Here is a 25676-nt window from a genome sequence, read left to right as displayed (position 1 = left end):
CCCCAAAGCAGTCTTTGAAAGTACCGGTGGCCCAGGGCTCCTGGCTGAGCGTAACTCAGAGCCCTCCCCATGAACCCCTGGCGTATAACAGGAGATCTGATCTAGTTGTACATCAAACCCTGGGACAGACCTCCCCCCAATGCGGTGCCTCCTCCCACTGTCCCTGGAAGGAGAACCAGCTCCAAACTGACCAAAGAACCAGGTCCTCCCTGGCTGATGGGAGGAGCCTTTGTGGAAGGTTCCTCTGGAGTGGCCCCTTCTCTCCTTCCAAGACCACTCACTCCCCTGCGCACTGCCCTTGGCTCCCACAGCCAGTCTGTATCAGTAACCATGGGGACAAGTGCCTGGCTTCCAGAAGTACTACATACAGTAAATTTAGATGCAAGGGAACATGAAAAAAACACCAATAGGATTCTTTTCTCACCCTTAGGTGGGGGTGCTCTAGAGTGTGTGTACTAGATTGTATCCTTAATTTTTCCTTTTATTAAAAATGAGGAGAAATTCAAATAACATAAAATTAACCATTTTAAAGTGTGTGCTTCAGCGACATTTACTACATTCAACGTGTTGTGCCATCATCACCTCGATGTCGTTCTAAAACATTTTCATTGCCCTCGAAATCTTTAGTTTTTACATCTTTTTATTTGTGTGTGTGTGTGTTTCTTTTTTGTAGATGTATTTAGAAGGAAATGCTGCAGCACCACAAAATAACGCTACTGCTTTCAAATACTTTTCTATGGCCGCTAGTAAGGTATGTACCCAGCCCGTCCTGCAGACACGTGAAAACATTTGCCTGTATTAACATGCAGACTGGGGCTGAAGCGTTAACTCTAAAGCCCCGTGCCAGATTAACGGGCCTGGGAGGAGCGTAGGGTCCTGGTACAGAACGGTGTCACTGACAATAAAATAGGAGGTTGGGGTAGGCAGAGACCCATCTCGCCTTCTTGGTAAATGGAAGATAGCATCCTAGCTGGAGGCCAGACAGAAGCTCAGCATCCCCTCCACCATGTAGTACATGAGGCCATCTAGCTCAGGAAACAAAAGAGATGAGGGCAGAGCAAAGTTACTCAGTCAGTAACTATGGTAAGTTGAGTAAAAAGATAATCAAGAAATGCCCAGTTTTCTCTCCTCTGACCTTACTCAAAAGCTCTGGCTCAGGCAGAAGACTGTCCAAGAGCCAGGATGAGATGGCTGAGAGCACAGCTCTGGAGACAGAATCCCTGGTTCGAAGGCCAGTCCTTCAGCTGACTGTGTGACTATAGACAGGTTACTTAACCTCTCCGCATCTCAATTTCCCTGTCTATAAGATGAGAATATAAGAACACTTGCCTCATATTGTTGTTTTCAGGATTTAATGAATCAACAGTTTTGTGCCTCATATTAAAAATACTTGAAGCAGTGCCTGGTGCATAGTACGTGCTGTGTATCAGCAATTATCTTTCTAAGTCTGGGGCCCGTTAGGTAGAGTGAATTTCAAAGCATATCCAAGGCAGAAGGGATTGGATCTGTGAGGAAACAGAGGAATCACGGAGTGTGGCTCCTGCCACTGAGGTGCCTGCCTTGGTTCCTAAGCTCAGTGAGGCTGGGTCTGTCAGGTGAAGTTTAACAGGCTCCCCTAAAGCCCTCTGGTGCATAAAAGACATCCTCAGAGCAGCACCCACCACCCTAACGTTGGAGAGCAGCCTTGATGAAGGTTCTATCCCGGCGGGGTAGGAAGCCTTTTGTTGTCTTACACCATCTTACTGCAACACTGGCAGTAGAGATGTGCTCAAATGGAGAATATTTTCAACTGTTCATGCCTTTTAAAAGCCCACACGCTGCTTTAGGAGCCTATTTATAAATGACTAGCACCTCGGAACTGCTGCTATTATGGTGTAAATTACTGAGAAGGCTGGTAGTCGGCTCTCCTCCCTTGTAATTTATATGAAATTGTTGCTCAGCAAGACAGTCATCCAGAATACCATTAGATTAGGGTGATGAGGAGAGCAGACTGAAAAAGAGGCGGGGTAACGAAACAGCAAATAGTGCTGGTCTGTCGGCTAGAGGAGCAAAACGCCGGGGAGCTGAGTGTGTCAATGAACCCAGCCCCCAAGCTGGCCAGGGCTGTGTAACCAGTTGTGATCTGTCCTAAGCCTGAGGAAATCTAACACTGTATTTAAGGTCGTTCTTCTGAATGGCACCAGGTAAACACGAGCATGTAACCCTTTATCATCTCCAGGAGAGTTTATTAGACTTCTCCCTTGGGCTCACCACCAAAGTGTAGATCTTCTGTCTGCCACTCCTGCACGTGTACGCTGCTCTTTTTCAAACCTTTGGGTGACCATCTCTCGGCTGTGCTGGGCCTTCACTGCGGCACGGGCTTTTCTCCAGTTGCAGTGAGCAGAGGCGCCTCTGTCGTTGCGGTGCAGGAGGGGCTTCTCATTGCGGTGGCTCCTCCCTCTTACAGAGGAGCACGGGCTCTAGGGCACACGGGCTTCAGTAGTGGCGGCACATTTTTAGCTGCCCAATGGCATATGGGATCTTCCCAGACCAGGGATCGAACACAGGCAGATTCTTCACCACTGAGCCACCAAGGAAGCCCCATAATCTTCTTTTACTGTTTTTTAAATGGGCCAAAGAACTAAACAGACATTTCTCCAAAGAAGGCACACAGATGTTTTGTTTTAACTGCTGCTTTTTTAATTTGTTTCCAACTCATATCAGTACCAGGATGCAAAGCTATGGATTTTCTGACTTGTATCTTACTCAGAAACATGAACAGTCATCGACTGTGATGCTGGGCCCAAGCTGGACCATATTCTTCTGGTTTTCTCTCTCACGACCGTGGACACGGCAGCCAGCTCCATCCTCACACTTTTGCCATCCCCTCTCCCTTCCCAGAATCATTCTGAACACCCATCCCCTGCGCAGAGCTCAGTCCTCTGTCCCTCCACAAAGCCTTCCCCGCCTCCCCAGCACACTTCATGCCCTCCCCCTTCTGAACGTGCCCTTGTCTATTCTAAGTACTGCTAGAACTTCACTGCTTCTACCCCGTGCCTTCCCTCCTCCTGTCTGAAGGCCACGTCTCTCCACCGAGAGTAGGGCCGCGATCTCAGTTCCTCATAGGAGTTCCTTGAGTATTTGCTCCCTAGGTTCGTGTCAGTTCATCTCAGCAAGAGCACTGAGCCCTAAGTGGAAGTTGTGTATAAGGAGAGGGATTGCCTACGCATATGTTTTTTTTTTTTTGGCTTGGAAGGAGTTTTAAAAATTAGGAAATTTCATATCAAAATTTGGATGTCCAGCTTTTCTTGGAAAATGAGAAGAGCTGAGCACATGAGGTGGCCGTTCCACGTGAGGACAGTGGGCCGCAGCAGAGCGGAGGAGGTGCCGCTGCCTTTAGACGTGCAGGCGCTCTTGGCTCGCCCTGGTCTCCACCTCTCCCCCATAACCTGGCTTACGCACGTCTTACATTACCAGCATGGCTCTGGGGGCATCTGAGTCGGCTGCTCTTGATCTGAATGTTCTGAACAGGTTTTGCTGTTGCTTAGTCGCTAAGTCGTGTCTGACTCTTTGTGACCCGTGACCCCATGTACTGCAGCATGCCAGGCTTCCCTGTCCTTCACCATCTCCTGGAGTTTGCGCAAACTCGTGTCCATTACTCTGGGCCTTAAACCATTGGTGAGTCGTCCAGTGAGCCCCTGGGTCCCCAGGGATTCTCTTAAAGAAAGAAAGGAATTTGTCTCCACTATTCTAACCTTTCTCTTTCTGCCTCCTTCCCTTTTCCTTCCTCTCATTTCCCTTCCCTCTCATTTCTCTCAACATCTAAATAAAGATAGGGACTTCCCTGGTGGCCCAGTGGTTAAGACTTCTTGCAATGCAAGGAGTGCGAGTTCAATCCTTGGTTGGAGAGCTAAGATCTCACAAGCCCCAAGCCCAAAATACAAAACATGAAACAAGAGAAGCAATATTGTAACAGTAAAGACTTTGAAAATGGTCTACATAAAAAAATATAAAAAATAAGTAAATGAGGGTAGCTAAAAGGAAATAGATTCAACACTTTACCACATGCATCACACTAGGCTTTACCCCCAGAGCAGACTGTCCCCAAACTTCTGGGTCTACAGGTAGACATAGTCAGGGGAGAAGAGAGAAGAGGACGGTAGACATATACCAGCTGTTTGAAATGCACATAGACTGTCCTCAAGAATTCTTACACTGGCTGGCCCTTTGAATAGAGATAGGTTCAAAGTTAAGCATATTGAAATAGTTGTTGAACTGTGCCGTCTCTAGTTATGTGCAATTTCTGTCTCACTGAGAAGTACTCTATCTGTATCTGCAATAATTACATTTCAATTGTTAAATTATTAAAAATAATTACAAATGAATATGTTTAGGCAGTAAAAAGAAATTTGGAGAGTTTTCGATCAGAACTTAAGTTTCTAAGGAAATACTATAAACCTAATAAACAGTAAAATTTGAATAAAAAAACATAGGCCAACTGTGCTTTACCATCCACAATGGCTAGATTGAAATCCACAGTCTCTAAAATGTTATTTGGCCACTTACATCAACCTCCTTTGCCCAAAGCAGGTAATAAGTGTTTAGATAGGCTTCTCCCTTCTGAAAAATTCCTACACATCCTTTAAGACCCAGCTCAAATGTCACCACCTCTAACGACTCATTCTGCTCAGTCCTGCAGGCAGTTGAGTGTCCCTTTTCTGGGGTACCTACAACACCATCTATCTGTTTCCACTATAGGACTCACCGCCTTTGCCATGATTAAGAGGTCTTTCTTAGCGGGTCAGAGCCCACGGACCTGTCAGGCTGTCTTTAGCCATGGCAGGGGCTGTCTGGTTTGCCTCATTATCTTTTGACTTTCACCTCCTACCTCTGCCCGATGCCTGTTGTGGAGTCTCACAAAGCAATCCCTGAAGAAATGCTGAATGAAAGATTGGGACAGAGGTTCAAGAGGGAGGGGTATTTGTATACTTATAACTGATTCATACTGTTGTGTGGCAGAAATTGATTTCATGTCATAAGGCAATCATTCTCCAATTTTAAAAAACATAAGAAAAAGAAGATTGGAGGAAAGATGTGACTGTCATTTCCCTCTTTTCTGGTCAGAAGGGGGCTATCGAAGTGTGAAAAGAGAAAGTAGAGAGGGTCAGAATAATGCCAACTGCCTAGTTAACCTGCCTTAATTCACTTCCTATTGTGCGTGTTTCAAATTTTGTGAATGATTTTGCAATACTTTTCCTTATCATGAATTCTTCTAAGACTTTACTTCGATTTTTAAACCCATTCTAGGGCAATGCAATTGGTCTTCATGGGCTCGGTCTTCTTTACTTTTATGGGAAAGGAGTTCCTGTGGTAAGTTAAATAGTTTTATCATCTTCCATGTTTCCAGAAATTGACTAGGGTGAAATTGATGACCATTGATTAATTTAAAGGAATTAGTCTCTATTACCTGGTTTGCCAAGGTATCATATCTGATAATACAAAATAAAATAATCCAGTGAAATATTTGCTAGAGACATAGAGTAATCTTGTGACAAGAATAACAACCCCAATTAATATCTTAGAATCATAGATTCTAAGTAACCTTAGAAATCATCTAACCCAAGAGGATTTTTTTTTGGATAGATAAATTTGTCTTCTTAGTTTAACTTCTGTCTTTTGAGTGACCTTCTCCCAATATCTAACAGAACCTATTGTCAGTGTAGGAAAAGACATAATTTACAATGATAATGAGATAATTATTTCTTAGTAGAATCTAATATAATAATGAAATAAAATGTGTAACACTTCTGACACAATTTTAATTAGCTTAAATCACATAGGGCACTAACTACACTCTTTAAAAAAGTGGAAGGCAATTGTTACCATGGAGTTATGCATGTACCTTTGAGTAACAAAGTGTAATTATCTTGCAGAATTATGCAGAAGCGCTTAAATACTTTCAGAAAGCTGCAGAGAAGGGATGGCCCAACGCACAGTTTCAGTTAGGCTTCATGTACTACTGTAAGTACTATACATGTGGCTGCTTTACTTAGGATGACAAATGCATCATTAGGTCTGCTCCTTTTTTAACACAAATCAAAGGGTTGGTGTGGATGGTTTAGACAGAACAAGCAGGCAGCAATTTGAGGAGGAATTTGAAGAAGACAAGGAAAAGTACACTATTTGGGGGAGGGAGCAATGAGGTACAACCAGAAAGTTCACCTTAAAAAGCCAAGTTTGAGCAAGTATGAAACTGACAAGAAAGGTCAAACTTGAGAGAAAGATTTGGATGGCATCAACATATAGGTGTTAGTTAAGAGTAGCTGAGCTTCCAAAGGGAACGGAGAGAGAGTGTGAGAGAAAGAAGTGGTAGGCCACTATAAGAAACCTGGCGATCCCAGCCCAGGCTGGATGCATGAGACAAGTGCTCAGGCCTGGTGCACTGGGAAGACCCGGAGAAATCGGGTGGAGAGGGAGGTGGGAGGGGGGATCGGGATGCAGAATACTTGTAAATCCATGGCTGATTCATGTCAATGTATGACAAAAACCACTACAATATTGTAAAGTAATTAGCCTCCAACTAATAAAAATAAATTAAAAAAAAAGAAAAAGAAACCTGGTGATCCTTGGCACCATATTGAAAATATGGGCAAAGAAAGAGTCATCACAGGAAGACTGAAAATGCACAGTCAGAGGGATGGGGTGGGGAGGAGGTTATCTTAAGGAGGACAAGGGGTAGAAATGTCAAGAAAGAGTAAATGAATGATACTCCGCTGAAATTCAGTGAAAAGCCTGGTTCTCACTTTTTGAAAAAAGTGGAACTTATCCGTAAGGAGGATGTTTGTGAGGTCATCGAACTGGTTGAGAGGGAAGCCAGATATAGTGGGCTGAGGAGTACATGCGAGGTGAAGAGGTCAGTCAGTCAGTTCATCTCAGTCGCTCAGTCGTGTCCGACTCTTTGTGACCCCATGAATCGCAGCACGCCAGGCCTCCCTGTCCATCACCAACTCCCAGAGTTTACCCAAACTCATGTCCATCGAGTCGGTGATGCCATCCAGCCATCTCATCATCTGTCATCCCCTTCTCCTGCCCCCAATCCCTCCCAGCATCAGGGTCTTTTCCAATGAGTCAGCTCTTCGCATCAGGTGGCCAAAGTATTGGAGTTTCAGCTTCAGCATCAGTCCTTCCAATGAACACCCAGGACTGATCTCCTTTAGGATGGACTGGTTGGATCTCCTTGCAGTCCAAGGGACTCTAAGAGTCTTCTCCAACACCGTAGTTCAAAAGCATCAATTCTTTGGTGCTCAGCTTTCTTCACAGTCCAACTCTCATGACCACTGGAAAAACCATAGCCTTGACTAGATGGACCTTTGTTGGCAAAGTAATGTCTCTGGTGAAGAGGTAGATGGGTCCAAATATTCTTGGAAGTGTAGTGTGCCTTTAAATGGAGGAGAGAAATGAGATAATAGCATGAGGGAGACCAAGAATCAAGAGAAAGTTGTTTTTAAGATGGTGAGAGACTTGAGTATAATTTTTTGCAGAAAAATGAAAGAGAGTCAGCCAATGGAGGCGGTTAATGTGTCATTGGGGAGATGAGATAATTGATGAAGAGGTTCTGGAAAAATTTAGGTGGCATTTCTGTTCTTACCTGACCAGTGGCGAATCTGCAAGTATCTGATCAGGTCCAGGGAGCTTTACTAGCTTTGATAAAGAGGAGGGATTTCTCGTCCTCAAAAACTGGAGAGATGATGAAACAAATGGTGCAGTTGTAAATCTAGGGAGAGAGGCAAGTGAGGAAAGATAATGAGAGGATTCCTTTAGTGAGCTCAGAGGTACAGTCATTATCTGAGAACAAAGGTGGAGTGATTGAGGTAGGTGATCTCAGAAAGCCTTGAAGATTTGTAATCATTTTTGTAAGGACTGAGGAAGAGATTGGCCAAGACACATACCAAGAAATCCAAATATATCTTGAGTATTCTGTCTCAGTCCGTCCCATCAGAGGTGGAGCAAGGGCAGGAGCAGATGCATCATCAGGAAGCCAGATCTGGCCTAGAGGTCAGCTGGCATTTTCCACAATAGTCCAGCTGGAGAGTCTGTTCTGTACATCTTGGAAGGTTGCCTGAGATAGCCTGTCCTTCTGGTTTATTCCAAGTCCCAGCCCCAGGATCCATCAGCTTCCTCAAGCTTCTAAAATTAAGGTAACAGTTATGGCTGATATTTAAGTCTTGATATGTTTTTACTCATTTAGTCCTCTCAACACGTCTTGCGGGGTATCCCACAGTTTATGGATGAGCAAACTGAGCCATATTGAGGTCACAAGTCTTACACGACTTGTGTCACATGATCACACACTCAGTGGATCTGGGATTCTAACCCAAATGAACTACCGGCAGAGCCGCTGCTCTCAGCAGCAACCTGGCACTGCTTCCAAAGGCTAAGAAATGTTAGAGCTGGGAGGCAATGTCAGAACCACCTAAAGAAAGCCCTTCCTCTTGGAAAGGATATGCCCCAAGGTACCCAAGTCACGAAAGGAGTAATGGGAGAACCCTGACAAGAACCCCAGCTTCTGGGAGTAGCTGATTCTCCACACCATCTCCAAACACCTCTCCTTGCCCCAGGCATGAGCTGAGTCTGAGCTGGGCCCCCTAGAGCTGGGAGTCGCCTGCCCCAAACTCCATGGTTACGTCTGGGAGGAGCTATTCTGGCCCCCTGGTATGGAAGGACGACAGTGATGGTAGCGCACGTCACGGAGGGACTTCTGGTCCCCAGAGACTACCACTTGGCCTCCTTTCCATTAACTTCTTTAACAATATGTGCCATATTGAGGAGACATTTTCATGAGACTAGACAGTCCTTCTCCAGTTTGCTGAGTGGGCAGAGAACACTCATTTCCACACTCTTACTTCTAATCTAACTCAACTCCCCCCCCCCCACCACCCCTGCAAATAGTGGATCGAGAGTAGCTTGACTTTTGCCTGAGTCTTCTCAACCTATTTAAAATAGCAGGAATCACTATGACCATTACATGCATAGATTATAATATAAAAAGATAATGTAAATAAGGGGTGGCTCAAAATGATTTTTATTTTTCAGCTGGCTCTGGAGTATGGAAGGATTATAAACTTGCCTTCAAATATTTTTACTTGGCATCTCAGAGTGGGCAGCCCCTAGCCATTTATTACCTGGCTGAGATGTACGCCACGGGAACAGGAGTGTTGCGATCATGCAGAACCGCTGTGGAGGTAGATCAAGAGCTGTTTCTGAAGTACTTTTCATTTGTCACACAGAGGAGGTGATACTGTCCCTAAATTGTGGTGCCTTTGGTTTTATACATATTATCTTGTTTCTTCCAGCTGACAATGTGAATACTGACATTTGCCAGAGAGGAAGAGCAGTGATGTAACTCAGCCTGGGAAAGGGGGACAGAGAAGCAATCTTCCCTCTCTCTTGCATTTGGCTTTTCATCAAGTTCAGAGCTCTCCTCAGAATTCAGTCAGGGAGCTCTGTTCCAGTCTTCAATCAAATCGCCAGGGCAACTTGGCACTTCTAGAGGGATTGGGAGCTGCAACTTGGGAAATGAAAGGCTTGATTTAGCCTAGAAAATGTAGCCCGCTTCTTCCCAGAAAGCAAGGTCCTGAGGGTTCTCTGATGATTTGGATGACACCTGAGAAAGTGAATTCTTTTAACCTGGAATAGTGGTGCACTTTTCAAAAGAATGCTTTTAGGATCTTAATGTCCTTCATTGATTTATTAAACACTTCCCCTGCACCAGTATAAATACCTCCACGTTGTGATCTGACCCCTCTGAAATTCGTTTCAAAAGCTGCCAGCTAATAATCTATCTTTAGATTTGCTCCTTTGCCAACCTCCTAATGAATTATGTATGCTAACCTCTTCTGGTTATGTAAGCGCTGTTCGGCTCAGTTGACAGTTGTCCCCATACCTCCCCACACCTCCCGCACCGTTCTGTCACCTGCACCCTCAGGCGCTGTCTTCCCCTCGTCCTCTTTTCCACATTAGCTGCCCTCACAGGGCAGCAGTGCCCGGTAAGGCCCTTAAAAAAAAACCCAGAAGTTGATACATTCTTGTCCTGCCAAATAGCCTCCAAGTCAAAAAAGTTTATTACACAAATTTAAAATAAGCCCCAGGAACTTTAAGCTCAAGACAAATAAAATACACACTTTTATAATCTTTGTGCCTGTGAAAGGTATGAACTCCTCACCCTGAATAATTTTCAAAAGCCATGCTTCAGACCAAAAATCCTGGCCTGACCAGCCAGGAGGAACTAAAGACTGATGTCAGTTATCATTTGCATGGAATGACACGTATTAGCTAACTGGTCTGCTTGGTTTTTCTTTCCAAACACAGCTTTATAAAGGTGTCTGTGAACTAGGCCAGTGGGCTGAGAACTTCCTGACAGCATACTTTGCTTATAAGAATGGTGATATAGATTCTTCTCTGGTTCAGTACGCACTGCTTGCAGAAATGGGGTATGAAGTAGCTCAGAGCAATTCAGCATTCATTTTGGAAACTAGTAAGATAAGTTAAAATTCTCTGCATTCCTTAATCGTACATATGCATATTTGACTTTACTACAGGGGCATCTTAAGCCTTCCTAATGGAATGTCTCCTTTTTTTTTTTTTTTTAAGAAAAGGCTAAAATTCTTGAAAAAGAGAAGATGTATCCAATGGCACTTCTCCTATGGAATCGAGCTGCCATTCAAGGTATCCGAACTTAGATAAAAATAAGCACTGTCTGGCTCATGTCCACTATTATTCCTCTGATTTGCTACAGCTGAGCTCTTGGATGCACAGGCAGAAAGGTGCAGAATATCTAGTACATGGTATTTCAAACTGATGATAGGGTCAGTCTTTGGTTGGAGGTCATTTCCAGAAATTTCTTTTGTTATTCTCAAAGTCCCCAGTTTAGCATATGGCAGGAATTTTTCTATGGCGCTGTCTCCAGGGGACCTAAACAGTTGTCTGAAACATGACAGTTTTACTCAAGAAATCAGTTTTCTTGGTCTTGCTTCAGTCACTCATTTGCTGAGTTTTTTTTTTTTTTTAACTTATCAGAGATATTATCTATCTTTCAATGAGTTTATAGATAAAATTACTTATGGCTGTAAGACTTGCTTGATTCTTCTTTTAAAATATCACTTTGAAGATTACCACAAACTTCAGATCCTTATTATAACAATTAGTATGGTAGCATCAGAAAAAAAAATTAATTAGCAAGATCCACCCCCCCACCCCACTTCCTGGAGTTCCTAGGCCCCACTACAGGGATCACATGTGATGAGGAAGGTAAGATAGGGTGGTGGGGAAGCAGTGGCAGGTGGCATTTGCATCACTGTGTCTCATTCCATTCTTTCCCTAAAATCATATTACCAGAAGCAGAGAGCTTCTGCAAAGCTGTCACTACTGGCATTTGGATATGTGAGGAACTGTCTTATAGTAAGAGAGCAATTTTACTTCCAATTAATTTCTTAAAGTCACCTCATGCTATGGTCGAATCATCCCTTTTCTCCAAGAAGTGAATAGGATAAAAAACAATTCTCAGTTGATGAGGCAGAAGAAAAAGTCACCATTGGTGTCTTCTCGGATCCAGCCAAGCTGCTACCACAGCGGCAAGCCATCCGTGTGATTTTAGTGAGAAATTCCTGAAAAAAGAAAAGCCCATGTTTTCTAAAATTCAATGAAGACCTTGTTTGGAGTGGGGAAACACCACCAGCAATCTCTCAGCTGTGGCAAATCAGCTCAATTGTAGCAAATACAGGTTTACCCCAAGCCATAAAGTGCTGCAGAAGCTGCACCAGGGGAAAGAGATCTTGAAAACAAGAGGACATTAATATTAAACAGAATTCACCAATATAAAAATGTCAGACCACTAAAAATAATTATGTGTCAAAGAGAGGTCAGACATGAGTGTCCCTGAAGATGTAGCCACTGAATGGCTGCCTCGAGGTGAGGAAGTCTAGTGGTAGAAGTTAGGCTTCCAGTCAGTCACTGGTGGTGCTTAGCTTTGGGAGCTGCTGTGTGTGATGAGGCTGCTGAACCATCAAGATGGTGAACTGGAGGGGAAATCCCTCCCCCTGACCCTCTGGGAGCCTGTCAGGATTGCTACCTGCCCCCAGTCAGTCCCCTGAGTAGAGTGGAGCCAAATCCGCTGGAAAATCTGCTTGTTCACAACCTTTCATTCTTAGAGACCTCCGGGGTCCTGCTTACTGCTTGTAAAGCTAAAAAATGCAGAGTCCTGTTCTTTTGTGGTTATGGTGCAGACAGAATCTTGGGGTCAAAGGTTAAGGCAGCTTTGGGCAAAATTAGAGATGGAACAGGTTTCTCTTTAGAACTCAAGGCATCTCTTGCCTCTCCAGGCCTCTCCGGGCCCCTCTTCTGGGTATCATTTCTATAAGGTCTTGCCCCCAGCTACCTGTACATTTTGAAGTACCTGGGAAGCAAACCCTAACAACTAATATCTTTGGCAGCTTAAGAATTTTATGACGTTACTTCTACTTATAGAAAGCTAAAGCCGGTTTACATTTTAGTACAGGATTCCAAAAGGTTAAAAGAACTTCAGAACCCAAAGGAATCAATTTCAAAATTTTGTAGGCTTTGTATTAGGTCAAATGGGGAGAAAAACTTAGAAGGAGTCCTATAGCCCTTAATGACATGGACCATATCACACAAGGTTACTTTCCGGTTTTCCAAGTAAGCCTACACTGTGCATCAGGGTTGGCCACAGTTGAAGTGGATGTCTTGCTTGAGCATCCCCTCATCTTTCCAATCAACATAGTCCTAATGACTGAAAGCATGGGCCCCAGAGACCCCCTTAGAGGTCATCCCTAATTAGCCTTCAAAAGGCTGAAGTCTCACATCTTAAAAAGTCATGTGAATTTTTTCTACTCCGACATGAATATTTTCATGTTTGTTAGAAGTTAAGATTGTAAAATACTTAACATCTGGGCAAAGCATTTTCTAAAAAAGTTCCCTACCATGTCTATCCACTCATTCCATAAATATTCATCAGGTTCCGTTCCAGTTCTGGGACTGTATTAGTGATCAAGAGCTTCAAAGTTTTCTCTCAGCAAAGAGAGAGAGAAAATAAACTAGTAAACAAAATAATAGTAATCCGTGCCGTGAAGAAATAAAGCATAGAGATGGGACAGATAGTTTCTGGAGGGTAGTCTGACAAGGTGATCAGAGGAGGTGCTAGGCAGGAAGTGACATTTGCAGTGAGATCAGAAGGATGAGGAACTCCAAACAAGCCAGGCAGAGGGGCTTAAGGAATCTTAGTGCAGGGATCCTGAGGCAAGGATGAGCTCAGTCTGTTGAAGGAATATGAAGAAGGCCAGAATATACCAAGAAAGTGACAAGCAATAAGGATAGTCAGGGAGGCAGAAGACAGACAAGGCATTGCTTGCAGGTCAGGTCAGGAATCTGGGTTATTCCAAGTGCAAAGTGAAGGCGCTTGAGGGTTTTCACACAGGGAATAACATGATTCGACTTTACATTTGGAAAAAATCATCTTGGCTGTTGTAATATTCCAGGATGAGACTAGATGGTAGAGGAGAGGGCAGAAAATGGCTGTGTTTTAGAGAAAGAGGACTTGCAGATGGATTTGATAATAAAAGTGAGGGGAAAGAACTGGGGATAATTCTCCTAGATTTATGGCCTGAGAAGTGGGGTGCTGGCACTGAGAGAGGAAAGAAACTGATGGATGATTTTGTTTGTAGGAAGGGGTAATGGCGTGTTAAGAATCTCTACTGGATGTCTCAAGTTTGAGATCCGGGTAGCAAAGTCAAGAAGGCACCTGTAAGAATCTGGAGCTTATGAGAGACAGGACTGGAAATACAAAATTGGGAATAGTGAACATAGAGAGCTGTGGAACTAGATGAGATGACGTGCACCATCAGAGCAGACTGGTGGAGAGAGGAGGGGAAGGCAAGAGAGGAGAAAAGAAGGGAGAGAAGCTGGAGGAATAAAATCAGTGATAAGCCCTTACCAGTTCGACATTTAGAAGTTAGTAGAGGAAGTCAGGCAAGAGTCTGTAAAGGAGAGGCCTGTGGGGCATGAGGGAAGTCGAGAGAAGCAAGGACTTGGGCAGTTAGGCCCAGGGATTCCAGTGTGGCTTAGCGGCCCAGTGCAATGAAGACAGGGATGTAGCCAAGGGTTTTGGCTGCATGGAAGTTATCAACCACCTTGAAAGTTGCAGTTTCATGGACGGGGGAGCAGAAGCCAGGCTGGGGTGGGTTGAAGAGTATGTGGGAGGAGATGCTTTCGAGACAGTGAGTATAGAACACGCTTTTGGAAAGGCTGAGTGTGAAGTAAACTGAGAAATGGGACGTTGTGACAAGGAGATGCCGTGGGATGAAGAAATGGGATGAAGAGTTTGATGTCATTCACAGAAGATACCAAAGGGTGTTTGTGTGACTGATGGGACTAGAAAGGGGGAGAAGCTGGCGATGCCGGAGAGCAGAGCTTCTGCAGGATTGATATCTGAGAAAAGAGGGATGGGATCCAGTTGACCTACCTTCAGAAAATGAATCTAAAAGGTAAAATTAATAATGTTATATTCTGGGACTTCCCTGGTGGCACAGTGGATAAGAATCCTCCGGCCAATGCAGGTGACGCTTAGTTCGCTCTCTGGTCCAGAAAGATTTCACATGCTATGGGGCAACTAAGTCCATGCACCACAACTATTGAGCCTCTGCTCTAGAGCCTGCGAGCCGCAGCTGCTGAGCCTGTGTGCCACGACCACCGAAGCCCCTGAGACGCCACGGCAGTGGGAAGCCCCCACTCTCCGCCCCCAGAGAATGCCCACGTGCAGCAATGGAGACGCGGCATGGCCAAAAATAAAAATATAGCGGCGTGTACATGTAAAAAAACTTTTTTATGATGTTTTACTCTTTAAGAACATTTGTGCCATACTGTGGGAATTATCCCTCAATGAAGACAGCTAGCATTGTGTGTTCTATCCATAAATCATATCTAATCCTGATTGTGGGATTCTAAGTGTGTTTTTTTCTTCTTTTCTGTATAGATTATCACTAGGTTGAGTTACTAGGAACTACACCTGAATCATTTGAGTTCTTCTTCTTCTCTTTCTGGTATTTCTATCAGGCAATGCATTTGCTAGAGTGAAAATTGGAGATTACCATTACTATGGCTACGGGACCAAGAAAGACTATCACACAGCAGCCACACACTACAGCATCGCAGCCGACAAGTACCACAGCGCACAAGCCATGTTCAACCTGGGCTACATGTACGAACATGGTTTGGGCATCACAAAGGTAATGGTGCTGGTAATCATCCAAACCTAGCGGCAATGGCTGCACAGGCAGGAAAATTTGTAAATGTTTCCCATTTCATTGATGTCATCAATGGAGAGAAGACGTCTTCACATTTGCTGAGTACCCCCCACAGCCCAACATGTACTATGGACCCTAACATAGGCTCCATAAGACCGGATTTATTTTCTCCATGATGCCTTAGGACATAACTAACAAGTGGAAGAAATCTGGACTGTGTGTGGTGTGTGTGAGATAAGTCATGTCCGATTCTCTGTGATCCCATGGACTGTAGCCTGCCAGTCTGCTCTGTTCACGGAATTTTCCAGGCAAGAATCTAGTCTTGACCGATCTGATTCATAGTGAATTCATGCTTTTTCCAGCAACAGTAGTGGGCTCTGCCCCCACTCCCTTCCACCTCCAGGCCTCTTTCCATTAGTTTCCATTGACTCTGTAATAAGCTAAATGGGAAAAGAATTTGGAAAAGATTAGATACATGTATGAATCCATGATATGAATCACCTGAAACTAATACAACATTGTTAATCAACTGTACTCCAAAAAAATACAAATTAAAAAAAATCTGTACACTAATTCTCAAGCTCTCAGTAGTAAGGAAAAAGTGAGAGTGAGGTCCCAGTTGGATACTGTGAGGTGCTTTGATCCAGAAATGTCTTTTGAAACACCTGCTGCGTAGATGACACAGCGCTGAGAGCTCTAGGAGGCCCCAGAAGATGGATCTCCATCCTTTAAAAGCTACACTTGACTTGAGCAGATGAGACATATTCATTAAGAAGAGGGCTAAAACTATAAGGGAATATTGAGTAAATCCTTTAGTAGGTGTAATTAAGGCAGAAGATGGCATCGGGGTCTGACAGGGTGAGAAAGGTTTATTAAATATCAGTAATGAAAATAATAGCCAGGTGTTGGTGTATTGTGGGTACCACCTCTTTAAGTCACATTACCACTCAATGAGGTGCATCCTATCATTGGCCTCCATTTTTGCATCAGGAAACCACAGAGCAGGTTAAATCACAAGACCGAGTTTGCAGGGCTCATTGGTGGTGGAACCAGAATTTGAACCCAGACCTATCTGACCCCACGTTTCTGGTGGGAAGAGTGGGCCCTGCATTAATGCATTTTCTATGCTTTCTTCTTCCTTCCAGTTGTGCTAGTAACTGGGGAGTATTGCAGGGAATTTCCTAGCTGACAGCCGCTCCTGTGCACACTGCAGCAAGGGCTTCTCGTTCAGGTGCCCACAGTCCAGTGGGAGACATCCTTGCCTTTCTGTGCTCCCCCGCACCTGCCTTTTGCCTAATGACTCTTCATCTTCCCGGCACCCTAAGTCGTGGAAAGAATGTCAAATCCAGATGCAGTCTGTTATCCCTGTCCTTAGCAGGTGCAAGTTTCCGGTGTTTATAAAATGGGGGCAGAGGGGACGGACCGAATAGCTAAATTGGTTGATTCTTCGGATGTTATCAAACCACACTCCCTCCCTCCCAGCTGTCATCCACATCTGTACAACAGAACAGTGATACAAGCCCTGCCCCAGGCTTTAAGGATGAAACGAATACGCCTTTGTGAAAGGGCTTTGTCGAGAAACAGTGTGTGGAATGGCTGTTATGTAGATCAGAAGAGAACTTGAAGGATTGCTAAATTAGGCTTCAATAGGATTAAAGCTTTTGTTCCTCATTCCCCATGTAAAACTTAATCACACTGGTGAGAGGAGCATTGTCTATATAGGGGATAAAGGTGACCCCACCTCGTGGGTTAGATTCAGATGAGCTCTCCTGCCCCCCTCCCTCCCACCGTGAGTCAAGGAGGACTTGCCGTGGCGACCTCACCGCGGAGAGGTCCTCTAGCCCTGATTCCCCGCAGTGGGGAGAGCGGCTCTGCACAGCCGGCCTGCCCCCTCAGGGGCTTCGGATTTTCTCTGTGGAGCTACTGCTGGGCTCTCTCCTAGGCACTTTCTTCACAATGTCAAATAGCAGCTGTCGAGACAGACATTTCATCCATCTAGAAAAGACTTTGAAGTTTCTCTCTAGTCACATTTCTGTTCTTTTCAGTCAGGGTTCTTGTTAAATCACGGGTAGTTCATTTTGATCAGTCTCTCAGTCACACATACATTTTTTTCCTACAGAAAGTCTCCACATTTAACCAAAAAAAGAAAAGAAAAAGCTGCGCTTAACCTCAGACCTGGACACAGAAATTTTAGATTCAGTTAATGAGGAGACATTGCTCTTTTGTCTTTATTAATTTATTTTGTTTAGTAATTAGTAAAATAATAACCAAGTACCCAGAGGCCAAGTTTAATTAATCTTGCTATCTTGCCGTCAAATTAATGACGAGATATCACTTCTTCTAATTCTTAAAACAAATATGCGGATAATTAAAAGCCCAAAGCTTGTTCCAGGGATGTTTAATGAAAGCAAAGCAATTAGGAGAACAGGCTTTGATAGCACCCAAGTCATCAAGTTATTATGCATGTCTTTAACAAGGCTCTTCACCATCCTTTGTGTTACTTAAACCTCATGCAAACCAGTGGAAAAGGTGAGTCTAACATTTTTAACAGGATTTATCAGAGAATCAAATAGGGTTTTGGTAAACTCTGTAGTTAAGCCTTCTGGAAGAAGAAAGGTACAAATAAACTCTTGGTAAATCAATGCAAAAATATGGGTTATTTTTCTCATCCTTCTTTAGGAGCAGATTTGGGGACTAGGGTGATATAGATTAATCATCCTAATGGCTTCATTGAGAAATATCTCAACATCTCGTTCTCCAATATCTGATTTCAAGTTAAGTTCGCTCAACTTAAACTGTCTGTTCTTTTGTCCTTATCCTGGTTCAGGCCAAAGTTTCTGTTTGTTGTAAAGGCTTCTCGGGGGTCTCTCATTCTAGCGTTCTTCCTTGAACTAACTGTATGGCAGAGAAAGCTCTGTCCACCGAAGATGTGTAATCGCCGATGGAGGAGATACTTGCTGCTGGGATATGGCTCTTAGTCTGAGACTGCACTTCCCAGCTCCCATCACATCCATGTGACTACTCTTCACTGAAAGAATGGATGTGAAAGGGAAGAGTGTCATTTCTGGGCCAAGGCTGCTAAGAAGATGGAGCTTCTCCCAGAGGCTGGAGCACAGAACCACCCCAGGAAAATTTACCACCAGCCAGTAACACCCACAACGGACGGCTGAATGTGTTACACCACTGAAACGAGGGGGTTTGTTTGTTACAGATGTCAGCATCACTTCAGTTAACGTACATACAGCTAGCAAAGCCCCACCAGGTTATTCTTTATACTTTAACAGTATAACTCCAGTATTGTTACTCTGCCACTTAACTTCCCTCAAAGCATGCGTGCGCGCGCGCGCACACACACAAGGATATAAATATGAGCAAATGCAAAAATAAAAAAGAATCTTACTGACTTTCTATTGCCTAATGAAGTCCAGACTTCTTACCCTGGCATTCAAAACCCTCCTTGACCTAACCTGCCTTGGTAATAATGGCTGGATGAGCCACTATTTCCCTATATGTCTTCTAGGCTGCTTTTTCTTTCCCCCATGCCCTTAAACTGCACTCTCCTGACTTTAGGTCATATCACCCCATTTGCTGGAATGATCTCCTCTCACATTTTTGTCCATTGAAGACCAATCCGTTTTTCAAAGAATAGCTCCAATATCATCTCCTCTGTGAATCCTTTGATGAATCCCTAGATTTAAAAGACATCTGATTCTAAACTTCTGTGGTACCATGCCTTGCTTTTCTTCATTCATTTACTTACTCAGATATTTACCAAGTTCTTGTTTTGTGTCCAGAAACACTGCATGTGACTCTGGGGATACAAGAACAAGGCCTTCTTCAAAGGGTTCACAGTGCGCTCTGAAGAGCCACATCCATAATAATGGTGGAAGTGCAAAACAGTGTGTGTGCACACAGGAGAGAGTGAGGGAATGATAGTCACTCAGTCGTGTCCCACTCTCTGCGACCCCAGGGACTGTAGCCTGCCAGGCTCCTTTGTCCAGGCAAGAATACTGGAGTGAGTAGCCATTTCCTTCTCCAGGGGATCTTCCCAACCTAGGGATCAAACCTGGGTCTCCCGCATTGCAGGCAGACTCTTTACAGTCTGAGCCACCAGAGAAGCCTACTACTAAGAGACATTTCTAAGTATAAAGACAGGTCAACTTAAAAAGATCAGCAGATACGTGCTTGACTTTATCTTATAATCTGTCAACAATACATTAGAATATGTGATGGATCCATACACTTTTCCCAAAGGAATACCTGGGACATAAGTAGCAATAAAGTTATACATGACAATCATCAATCAGATGAAGTAATTTAGGTGAAGCTTATCTCTCTTAAAGAGATGGGTAAGTGGTCAGGATGGAAATATAATGTGCTTTTAACTTTGTATGAAAAATAATGTTCATTTCTATGTTGCTTTTGAACTGTGGTGTTGGAGAAGACTCTTGAGAGTCCCTTGGACTGCAGGGAGGTCCAACCAGTCCATCCTAAAGGAGATCAGTCCTGGGTGTTCATTGGAAGGACTGATGTTGAAGCTGAAGCTCCAATACTTTGGCCACCTGATGCGAAGAACTGACTCATTTGAAAAGACCCTGATGCTGGGAAAGACTGAAGGCAGGAGAAGGGGTGACAGAGATGGTTGAATGGCATCACTGACTCAATGGACATGAGTTTGGGTGAACTCCAGGAGTTGGTGATGGACAGGGAGGCCTGGCGTGCTGTGGTTCATAGGGTCACAAAGGGTCAGACACCACTGAGCGACTGAACTGAAATGAACTGAATCATGTTGCTGAACATAGTTCTCTTTTTGCAAAATAAATCCTCTACTTCAAATTACTGTCCGAATGTTTTAAGAAAGGTCATGACTCTCTAAAAGATGTATATTTTGTCCTGTCATATTTCTGAGAGGGCCATTTTAATATCTAACTTTAACTTGGCTTTTCCAGAAAATAATTCTGTTCTGGTGTTTAAAGCTTCAGCTCTAATACTCCATAGTTGGTCAGACCAGACAAATGAGAAATAAAAATGCCTCATGCCATAAACACTTTTATTTTTGACAGATCTATTTGTAGTTTATTCAGTAGATGTGGTTTTGTTTTACCTGCAGGAACCAAAAAAATGTGTTATCTTGTATGTCTAACTATAATATATTGAAATTCATTTCCAAAGGCTAATGTCCTCTCACTTTTTGTCTTAATTTGGATAGATTTTCTAGTCAATATCTTAAAACATATATGCTTTCTTTCATTTTAAAGAATATCAAAACAACAACAACAAAAATAGCGGAAAAAAACCCCCAAAATAAAAATAGTTTCATGTGTTTCTTACTGTTTATGTCAAAAAAACATTTTAGAACAGAATCTGACAGTACGAGTCCTCAGCCTGAATCAATAATATTTCATTTTACAAACCTGTAAAATCTCAGCTCTGCCACTTATAAGTCATATGAATTTGGATAAGTAATTTAAGCTCTCTGTGTCTCAGTTTTTTCATATTTAAAATGGGGTTAATATCATCTGCCCTAGAGCATTATCATAGTGTTTAAATGACACCACAATAGAGGTGGCTGTTACACAGTAAATATTTAATAAGTATTAGCCATTATTATCAGAGAAGGCAATGGCACCCCACTCCAGTACTCTTGCCTGGAAAATCCCATGGACGGAGGAGCCTGGTAGGCTGCGGTCCATGGGGTCGCCAAGGGTCGGACATGACTGAGTGACTTCACTTTCACTTTTCACTTCCATACATTGGAGAAGGAAATGGCAACCCACTCCAGGGTTCTTGCCTGGAGAGTCCCAGGGACGGGGGAGCCTGGTGGGCTGCTGTCTATGGGGTCGCACAGAGTCGGACACGACTGACGCGACTTAGCAGCAGCAGCAGCAGCCATTATTATGCAATACGGTGCAACCATTAAAAATAAAAATCTTATAGACTAATGAAATATCTTAGAATGTGGTATATTTCTTGAAATATATTGTTAGCTTAAGAAAACAGAAGACAAAGTATACACAGTGAAAAATTCCTGAATTAAAAATATGTGTATATGAATATAGCTTCTTTTCGGCCGGAACCGCCATCTTCCAGTAATTCGCCAAAATGACCAACACAAAGGGAAAGAGGAGGGGCACCCGCTACATGTTCTCTAGGCCTTTTAGAAAACATGGAGTTGTTCCTTTGGCCACATACATGCGAATCTACAAGAAGGGTGATATTGTAGATATCAAGGGAATGGGTACTGTTCAAAAAGGAATGCCCCACAAATGTTACCATGGCAAAACTGGGAGAGTCTACAATGTTACCCAGCATGCTGTTGGCATCATTGTAAACAAACAAGTTAAGGGCAAGATTCTTGCCAAGAGAATTAATGTGCGTATCGAGCATATTAAGCAGTCTAAGAGCCGAGATAGCTTCCTAAAACGTGTGAAGGAAAATGATCAGAAAAAGAAGGAAGCCAAAGAGAAAGGGACTTGGGTTCAGCTGAAGCGCCAGCCTGCTCCACCCAGAGAAGCACACTTTGTGAGGATCAATGGAAAGGAACCTGAACTGTTGGAACCCATTCCCTATGAATTCATGGCCTGAAGGGTGTAAAAATAAAGACCTGGACTGTACAAATGTTTCTCTTAATTGAGTAGAGGTGTTGTGTCCAAATTCAGTGGGTGATGTCTTTTCAAATTTAGTGTTTTTTCTTCCTTAAAGATGTAAGATAGTTTGTTGTTCAGTATACTCCATTTTTTAATAAATTGACAGATATTAATAAAAAAAATATGTGTATATGAATATAAAAACACTGAAATGCCAGTAGGATGTGTGTGGAATATCAGTAGTTACCTCTGTACACTGAGATTGTGGGTGTTTTCCCCTCATTTGTTCACCTCTATATTTTCAAAGTTTCCACTAATTTAATGTATTTATAATAAGAAAATAAGAATGGATTATTAAAGAAACTATCTCTGTCCCAGTATAAGGAATTTTTTATGACATCCAAAGATTCTGGGCTGGAAAGCCCCTACTTCATGTGATTGAACAATTTTCATAAACCAGATACTTTATTGCTGGAGAATTCTGTATCTTTGACTTGTGAGCAACTTTTGAACATGTGAGCATTGAACAGGACTTCAGCACACCTGACATTATAGTCAGAAACATGTAAGAAGTCTATAGCTCGGTTTACATAATCTCCTAATCAGTGAATTTAAAGCAAAATAAACTCAAATATACCACAGAAAAGTTAAACGTAAGTGGACTAGATGTGTAATGGACATATTTAATGAACCTTGGGAATCACCAAAGCACTGTTTATCAAGGGGAATTTTTGTGTGGAAATGATTTTGATTTTTTTTTTTTTTTTTTTTTACCAAATAAGATCAAAGAACAAGGAGTCTTTTCCAGGGTCTAGTAATAAAATTTTCTTTCTATGAGTTGCCCTAATTAGCCAGAAACATTCAGGATTTTCTTTCTCTGGTAATTTTAAAGAAAGACTTTCCTATCCCATCCCACCTCCTCTGCTAATGGTGTGGTCGCCTTGGCCAGGAGCCAGCTCATCCCACTTGAATGGTACTTCTCTGCTATTTTTTACTATAAGCCAAGCGACTGAATTGTTATAGTTGTGCCCCAGGAAATGAATTAATAACTCTTGCTGGCTTCAAATAAGAAGGAATGCCTGAGATATTGACACAGGCTGCCTTTTTCTGAACATCGCATATTCAAGTTAATATGCCTGTCACGTGTGGGGGTGACACCACTGTTATCATCTGTAGGGTGTTTTCAAATGAACAGCCATTGAATTTGTTGGAATTAGAGACACAAATTAGAGTTTTTACAACATCCATTTTCTCTGTTGCCAGAAAGATTTGTTCTGAACAGTCTCCTGAATTTTAAGTATTTTAAGCAGGCCTTATTCCTCTTTCTCAAACATGAATTTACCAGTCCACAAAACTTTGGAAAAATTTAAGAAATGGCAAGCAGAACACAGCCGAGAGGACACCACCCAAGAAATGTGTTTAGCCGAGGCTTCAGGATTCACAACTGTTAAGGCCTGTGTAACGGAAGTCTGGGAGATGGAGGGGAGAGACATGCAGGATGACTACAGTTTGTGAAAAATTCTTCTCCTTCCCCTTTTGAAAATAATCCACAGGCATCCAAGCAGAGGACATCTTTAAAAGCAATTCTACTTAGCCTTCTCATTATTCTGTTTGGGGAAACAAAACAACTATAAAGCAAGCAAAAAACAAGCCGTAAGTAGGTGAAAATGAAAGAGAAACACATTTTGATCTGCCATGGCATAATTTAATAGGAAAAAATGTTCCTAAAAATATAGTATGTCATTTATGGAATCAAATTCCAGCCTGAGAGCCAAAGTAGTTTATTCACTCATTTCTCATTTATTCACTCATTTGATGTGTTATTAAAGACTTACCATGTACCCGGCACTTCATTAGGCACTGGGAATTCAGGGGCAAACAGGCAGTTCAAACCCTTGTCTTCAAGGATCTGGAGACAATGAATTAACACATCCCATACCTTCAAGTATAATAAGTACATGAAGAAAAGTAGGAACTTTAAATGCTTACCACTATCTGTATTGCCATTTGTTTTGGGAGCTGTATTGTTAATGTCTGTTCTCTTGCCCCTTTAATTGGAATCATAGATCTGGTTCAGTGAAACCAAGAAAGCTCTTTGGAGACTGTGTTGATTTTCTATGGCTGCTGTAACAAGTTACCACAAACTCAATGCCTTAAAATCACACACATTTATCTCACTGTTTCTGTAGATGAGAAGTCTAAGTGAGCTCGACTGGGCCCTCTGCATAGGGTCTGCAAACTTGAAATCAAAGCTGTGGTCCTTACGGAGGGCTCTAGGGAAGAATCTGCTTCCAAACTTGTTCAGATCATTGTCCAAATTCAGTTTCTTGTGTTTATATGACTGGTGGCCCCATATTCCTTGCTGGCTGTCCTCATTCCTTCTCCTGTCCAGGGGTCCCTTCCAGCAACAGGAAGTTGAGTCCTTCCCATGCCTAGAACCTCTGACTTCTCCTCTGCCACATCTCTCTGCCTTTCTCTTCTGCTCTGTGAGAAAACTCAGTGTTTAAGGGTTCAAATGATTACACTGAGCCCACCAGGTCCTTCAGGACAATCTCCCTACCTTAACGTTTGAAACCTTATTTACATCTGCAAAATTTGCTCTGCCATTGTAACATAACATTTTTTTAACATTCATGTAAAAAAAAATTTTAATAGACTTTAGCAATCTTGTTATTATGTTTTATCTTTTTAAAATTATTTGCATCTTAGTTGCAATATGCGAACTCTTAGTTGCAACGTGTGGGATCACGTTCCCCAGCCAGGGGTTGAACGGAGGCCCCCTGTGTTGGGAGCTCCAAGTTGAGTCTTAGTACTGGACCACCAGGGAAGCCCCTATTAATAGGTTCCAAGGATTAAGGCATGAACATCCTGGGGTAGGGGGTAGTGGGGGAAGCATTCAGACCTACCAAAGATAAATTTCAAACAGTGGCTTTCACTTAATTATGCCTAAAGAATCTGTGCTTAATAAGTATGGGCTGTTCTTCTATTTCTAGGACATTCACTTGGCCAGGAGATTATACGACATGGCTGCTCAAACAAGTCCAGACGCTCACATACCAGTGTTCTTGGCCCTCATGAAATTGCAAACTGTGCATTTGCTCCAAGATATCCTGTTTTTTAATGTAAGTTTGTCTCAAATAGGTCCCAAATCTCTGGAAACTCCAACGAGCAACTCTTGGGCAGAGGGATGAGGGGGAGATGATGTTCTGAATAAAGTGGGAGGCTTGGGTTTATTTTTGACAGAATGTCTCTTGCCTGCAGTTTACAAGGAAATGGAAATGGATGACATTGGACAACACCATTGGACCATACTGGGATTTATTTGTGATTGGCCTAATTGTTGCTGTGCTGATCTTCTTGCTTAAAAATCGCTATGGGTAGGATCTGGACCATAGAAAAACCTGCTCACGGGAACCAGTTCACTTCAAGTTATCTTCACTAAATAAAAAACTTCCCCATCAGACTCAGGAGCCTGCTGCTGACTTCTTATACAGGCCTTGAGGGAAAATGGACAAAGACTGGGACCTGTCCTCTAAGAAACCATTTCAGACCTCCTGCTTAGCTGAGATGACTCCTTATGGGGAGAGGTTTGTTGGAGACTCATCAGCTAAGATTCCCTTACAGACTTCTCGTTTTGGGGCGCTCCAGTCCCAAGTGTTAGTCGCTCAGTCATGCCCGACTCTTTGGGACACCATGGACTGCAGCCCATCAGGCTCCTCGGTCCATGGGATTTTCCAGGCAAGGATATTGGAGTGGCTTGCCATTTCCTTCTCCAGGCTCTAGTCCTGAGTTAGGG

The 25676-nt window shown here is 43.0% G+C and overlaps 2 protein-coding genes across 2 annotated transcripts in view; both read left to right on the top strand.

Moving 5' to 3' along the window:
- SEL1L2 (SEL1L2 adaptor subunit of SYVN1 ubiquitin ligase) overlaps window positions 1-25329 on the top strand; it is a 105535-nt gene extending 80206 nt beyond the window's left edge. Inside the window, exons 12-20 of the mRNA XM_061125968.1 lie at window positions 674-751; window positions 5287-5349; window positions 5913-6000; window positions 9073-9221; window positions 10348-10513; window positions 10630-10704; window positions 15103-15275; window positions 24874-25002; window positions 25142-25329. Coding sequence (XP_060981951.1) covers window positions 674-751; window positions 5287-5349; window positions 5913-6000; window positions 9073-9221; window positions 10348-10513; window positions 10630-10704; window positions 15103-15275; window positions 24874-25002; window positions 25142-25261 — 1041 coding nt within the window. The 3' untranslated portion in view covers window positions 25262-25329. The remainder of the gene's footprint in view (window positions 1-673; window positions 752-5286; window positions 5350-5912; window positions 6001-9072; window positions 9222-10347; window positions 10514-10629; window positions 10705-15102; window positions 15276-24873; window positions 25003-25141) is intronic.
- LOC133044566 (large ribosomal subunit protein eL21-like) lies at window positions 21357-21915 on the top strand. Its single transcript, XM_061125969.1, has one exon. It carries the CDS (start codon window positions 21396-21398, stop codon window positions 21876-21878), a length of 483 nt encoding a protein of 160 aa, XP_060981952.1. The 5' UTR covers window positions 21357-21395; the 3' UTR covers window positions 21879-21915.
- Window positions 25330-25676: the final 347 nt, after the last annotated feature.

The sequence above is a fragment of the Dama dama genome, chromosome 23, assembly GCF_033118175.1.
Source record: "Dama dama isolate Ldn47 chromosome 23, ASM3311817v1, whole genome shotgun sequence".
NCBI classification, from domain to species: Eukaryota; Metazoa; Chordata; class Mammalia; order Artiodactyla; family Cervidae; genus Dama; species Dama dama.
The sequence above is the reverse complement of the archived record's forward strand: the minus strand, read 5'-3'. Positions and strand labels throughout refer to the sequence as shown.